The sequence below is a fragment of the Chionomys nivalis genome, chromosome 8 (genome assembly GCF_950005125.1).
Source record: "Chionomys nivalis chromosome 8, mChiNiv1.1, whole genome shotgun sequence".
Lineage (NCBI taxonomy): Eukaryota > Metazoa > Chordata > Mammalia > Rodentia > Cricetidae > Chionomys > Chionomys nivalis.
In genome coordinates this window covers 43,933,770-43,939,769 of record NC_080093.1, presented here as the reverse complement: position 1 = coordinate 43,939,769, position 6,000 = coordinate 43,933,770, and the positions used below count along the sequence as shown (strand labels likewise).

The 6,000-nt window shown below is 39.3% G+C and overlaps 1 protein-coding gene across 1 annotated transcript; it reads left to right on the top strand.

Moving 5' to 3' along the window:
• The first annotated feature begins 370 nt into the window (after positions 1-370).
• LOC130879514 (olfactory receptor 5B3-like) lies at positions 371-1,297 on the top strand. Its single transcript, XM_057778129.1, has one exon. The coding sequence runs from the start codon at positions 374-376 to the stop codon at positions 1,295-1,297; it is 924 nt and encodes a 307-aa protein (XP_057634112.1). The 5' UTR covers positions 371-373.
• Positions 1,298-6,000: the final 4,703 nt, after the last annotated feature.

Here is a 6,000-nt window from a genome sequence, read left to right as displayed (position 1 = left end):
GGGAGAAAACAATTAATACACTGTAAAGTTTTTATGGTAGTTCTTGGCAAATGAGAAACACGTGTTTGACTGAACTAAAGAGAAATGAATTAGAAAATAGATTTACACAGAAAATCATTTTGATTAGATTCTTAAACTGTTTACATGTTTGCTAACAATCTATAAAACTGAAATTAGGCAGAACATTGTTAAAGATTCTACAGAACTTTTAACCCTGCATATAAGTTGCAATCATTTCTCTCAAGATCATGCCTTTATAGAAAATATCAAAGTACATGTTGCTTGATAATGTGATGTTCAATTTAACTTCTTAATATTTTTGTAACTTTTGACACTTTGATACAGAGCATCCTTTGATTCTCTAGTAACCCTAATGGAGAACAGCACAGACATGACAGGGTTCACCCTGCTGGGACTCACTGATGACCAAGCCCTGGAACTTCCTCTCTTTATCATCTTCCTCCTCATCTATACCATCACCCTGATGGGGAACCTGGGGATGATCCTGCTTATTGTCCTGGACTCTCAACTTCATACTCCCATGTATATTTTCCTTGGTAATCTATCACTGGTGGACTTCTGTTACTCTTCAGGAGTCACTCCGAAAGTTATGGCTGGGTTTCTAGTAGAAGACAAAGTCATGTCCTACAATGACTGTGCTACTCAGATGTTCTTTGTTACTGGCTTTGCTACCGTGGAAAATTACCTCTTGGCCTCAATGGCCTATGATCGCTATGCAGCCGTGTGTAAGCCCCTACACTATACTACCACCATGACTACAGGTGTGTGTGTATGCATGATTGCAGGCTGCTATGCCTGTGGCTTCATGAATGCCTGCATCTACACTGGGGATGCATTCAGTCTCTCCTTCTGTGAGCCCTATGTAGTTCATCATTTCTTCTGTGATATTCCAGCAGTCATGGTACTCTCTTGTTTTGATAAACACATGAATGAGCTGATTCTTGTTTGTGTAGCCAGTTTCAATATCTTCTTTGCTCTCATTGTCATCTTAATATCCTACCTAATGATCTTTATCACAATCCTAAAGATGCACTCAGCATCAGGCCATCAGAAGGCCATTTCCACCTGTGCATCCCATTTTACTGCTGTTTTTATTTTCTATGGTACTGTAATTTTTATGTACTTGCAGCCTAGCTCCAGTCATGCCATGGACACTGACAAAACTGTATCTGTGTTCTATACCATGGTCATCCCCATGTTGAACCCCCTGGTCTACAGTCTGAGGAACAAGGAAGTCAAGAGTGCGTTCAGAAAGATTGTTTTCAGGGCAAAATAGCATTTACAATACTAATTTTACACATTTGAGGTGTGCAATACCTGGATTTATTTCTCTCAAATGTTTTCTCATGGAATCTATCTATCTATCTATCTATCTATCTATCTATCTATCTATCTATCTATCTATCTATCTACCTACCTACCTACCTATCTATCCATCACTTGTCTGTGTGCGTGTGTGTGTGTGCATGCATTTGTGTGTGTGTGCATGTGTGGGTGTACAATGTGTGACAGGCATTTCATAGAACTGATTTGAAGGTTAAAGGACAGCTAGTGCAAGGCAGCCTCTCTCTTTTTCTACCACACAGGTTCTGAGGATTAAGCAGGCTCTCAGCTTAGGCAAACAGCACCTTTACTCACTAAGTCAACTTTAATCACATTAAAAAATTCTCATGTTGAGCTGGGCAGTGGTGGCGCACGCCTTTAATCCCAGCACTTGGGAGGCAGAGGCAGGCGGATCTCTGTGAGTTTGAGACCAGCCTGGTCTACAAGAGCTAGTTCCAGGACAGGCTCCAAAGTCACAGAGAAACCCTGTCTCGAAAAACCAAAAAAAAAAAAAAAAAAATTCTCATGTTGAAAAGAAATTCCATTTTCTCACACTGCATGGGTCAGTGCATAAGTACAGAAATGACAGCATAGGCTTAGCTCAAGCTGGACTATAGAAGGATTTCTGGCAGACAGATAAAAGCCCAAGGTCAGTATTCATCAGGAACCTACAAACACTTGGGGTTCTGTAAGAAAGTCATTTTTCTTGGTTATAAATGCCATTGTATATAAAAATCCATGCTGGCTTCTAGACTCTTTCAATCCCTACTCATACATACTTGTTATGCATTTCAAAGTCTAGTCTAGCCCTTTTCACCTTCCTCCTCCACTATGATAGCTTCCAGGTTGTTGTGTGTAGCTGGTTTCCCTCCTCCAAGATATCAGTTGGTTCCCTATATAAGGCAAAATTATTCCCTTGTCCCCGCCAATGCTGCTATTCTCTCTCTTGCTCTTCTTACTTCTTTTAAAGATATCCTTGACCATGTCCAGTCTGCTTCTTATTCTTTCTGCTTTGGACTCTTTCAGATACATCTGACTATTTTATCTCTTATTTATAACAAAAACTATTCCCTCAATCATGGAGCAGTGATCTTGGTGGTTTCTCTGCTATGTCCTGACTTGTAAAAAACAACTCTGAGTTCAATTTCCTGAAGTGATACCTAACAGGAATGCAGATATATTCAGAGTCGTAATATCCAAGTGAGACTGCTAATGGTACTGGGGTTTTCTTATCAAATACAAATAAGATACAGATCAGTTAGCAATTCATTTCTACCTGTGTCAGTGCAAATGTTTGTAGAATAAGAACACAATACAGACTATGCATTGGAGCCCACTGAAAGTCCTTTATGTTGGAGGGCATATGGACACAGATGTGGCCAATTTTTGGAAGAAATGTACTTTGTTTTTATATGGTTGTTTTATGCTTTATTTTGACTGTATTAAGTTATACTTTAGTAATAAACTTATTCTTGACAAATTTATTGGCAAATCCATGGATTATCAGCAATGAAGAGGGTGATATGCATGGATTAATGTTTTGAAATTAATTTAAGTTACATGGCAAAATAGTGTCAGGATGGAACTGATTTATTAGGAGCCCACCAAGGCCAGCTGGTCTGGGACTGAATAAGCATGGGTTGATTCCGGACTCTCTGAGCATGGCGGTCAATGAAGACTGATGAGAAGCCAAGGACAATGGCACTAGGTTTCAATCCTAATACATGAACTGGCTTTGTGGGAGCTTAGCCTGCTTAGAAGCTCACCTTCCTGGACGTAGATAGAAGACCTTCGTCTTCCCGCAGGGCAGAGAATTTGGACTGCTCTTCAGTATCGAGAGGGAGGGGGAATGGTGTGGGGGGAGGAGAAGAGGAGTGGGGATAGGGGAAGGGGAGTGGGGGGAGGGGGCAATATTTGGGAGGAGGGGAGGGAAATGGGAAACGGGGAGCAGGTGGAAATTTTAATTAAAAAAGAATAAAAAAATAAATAAAAGAAAAAAAAATTTAAAAAAAAAAAAACCAGAAGAAAAGATCAATGGAAAAGTTCAGTAACAAGGATGTCCCAACCTATGTCTTTCTGAGAGCTTATAATAATATTTCTGAAAGGAACTCCTCCTGGAAGAAGTGGAATCAGCAAAGATTTGTCCTGATCAATGTGGGTGCCCATCATTCAAACTTAGAAGGCTCACCTAGATAGAATGAAGTAGAAACTCCCCTCCTTTCTCTCCTTCTCTGCCTCTCTCTATTTCTTTTTCCCTCCTTCCACTTCTTTTCTTCTCTCTTCCTTCCTATTGTTGTCTGAGAGAGACATCTCTCTTCTGTCACTTCTAGATAGTGGAGGTACCAGTTTACAAGTCCTTGATCTCTCCCTCTTCCCATTTCTCAGTTCTTTGAAGTGTGTCTTAATGAACCCATTAGCCTTCCCGGTTTCCAGCCTTCACAGAAAACACAGTGGGTGTTGGGGACCAGCCTCGACAAAAGTACCTCTTGCCAACGTAGAGTCTCAGAGATTTAGAAATATAGTAAAAAATATGAAGATGCAAATAAAAATAATAAAATGGAGAAACGTAGAGGATAGTATCAGAAGGGAATTCCAGTGAGTACTGAAAATTTACCTGCATTTAATTTCCAACTGCTCAAAATACCCCTGACCCCAAAAGATAGGTATAAGACAAAAGACTGCATTAATATGATAGGAGGAACTGAGCATACTAATTGAAGGTCACAGGTTGCATTCATAGTTAGACATTCTATTGCTACAACAAAATAAGTCATGCTTATACCCTAGACCAAAACATTCTGTAGGCAAACCACTCCCTGGAATCCTTAAGGGAACTGGATCTTTAGACTTTTGTTTGAGGAAGGAACAGATCTACTTCTCTAATCCTGGAGTACAAGGTCTGGTTATTAGCCACACCTGTTGACAATAACTTTGTGAGAGCAGAACTCTGACCTACATCTAGGTGGGAACTTTGTTTAAGGTAGAAGCACAATAACCTTGAAGGAACTAGAGGTAAGTTTCAACTCTTTAACCTTTGGTCAATGTGGAAATAGGATCATATTTTTGGACCTCCACAAGTGGGTAATTTTGGCTTCTATAATTAAGTGAACTTATGGCAAAATATCTTGTAAGTCTACACATGGGAATTCTTACCTATTGACTGTAGACTGCTCATCCTTAAACAGTCAATATATATTACCTCCCCTAAAGATCTTGGAACATTGAGAAAGAGGGGTCAGAAAGGCTGTTAAGGGTCAGAGCCCGAGAGGACTTCTGGGAAACAGTGTCTTCTAGACATGACAAGACTTCTGTGCCCATGAATTCACTGCAGTTGAGGTTACCTGCATAAGGTCCATATAAGAGTGGGCCCCTCAATATTTCATACTAGAAAAGAAAAAGGCTCATGGGGCTCTACACATCTCTGATGACTATTAGCAGTTAATATTGAATGGGGTATTATATTTTTCAATTACAAGTTGCTCAGTTTCAGTAAGTAACTTTGTACCAACACTCATATAAGCAAACTTATTTTAACTCTGTGGCTGACACATAAAAAATATGAAAGTAGCTCAGACCCAGAAAGACAAACATCTTATGTACTCACCCATAAGTGGCTTTTAGACATAAAGCAAAGAAAACCAGCCTACAATTCACAACCCAAATAAACCTAGACAATAATGATGACCCTAAGAGAGACATATATGGGTCTAATCTATATGGAAAGTAAAAAACGACAAGATCTCCTGAGTTAATTGGGAGCATAGGGAGCATGGGAGAGGGTAGAAGGGGAGGAAAGAAAAAAGCAGGGGAGCAGAGAAAAATGTATAGCTCAATAAAATCAATAAGAAGTTAAAAAAAGTCACTAGGCAGAAAAAGGGAGAAAAAGATATGAAAGTTGCAAGGAAACTTGTTGAGAAAAAGGGTTTCATTGGGATAAGAAGGGTAATAATGCATAAGAAGGACTAAAATTTAGCATATACATGTATAAAACTGCTTTTTATTCTAATTTTTAAATTTATTTTGTATACCAATCACACTTCCCGCTTCCTTCCCTCCTCTGCCACCTCCCACCCCAATCCATGCATCATCCACACTTCAGAAAGGGTAAGGCTTCCAATAGGAAGTCAACAAAGCCTGGCACATCAAGTTGAGGCAGGAACAACTCCCCCCACCTGCATCAAGACAGAGCAAAGTATCCTACCATAGGAAATAGGCTCCAACAAGCCAGCACATGCACCAGGGATAGATCCTGGTCCCATTGCCAGGGAACCCTCAAAGACACCTTGAGCTTCAAATCATTGCCCTCTTTCTAGGTCCAAATGCTTTATTCACAACATTGCTCACTAAATGCAATAAAACATGATCAACGGACCTAACAGAACATTAATAACCAATGATTTGAATTAATAACAAAACATTCCATTAAACAAACTGGGTGACATCACAAATGAATTCTAACAAGCATTAAAAACTTTTCCCAAATTTCACTGTCATCATAAAAAAATGAAATCATATACATACAAGCAACAACATATAGACTGAATAGAATGTATGATATATTTTGGAGCATACACACACACATACACAAATACAAAGAAAAAGAGAACAGAGCATTGAATTTGAGAGAAAATAGGAGAAATAAGAAAGGAAATAGGA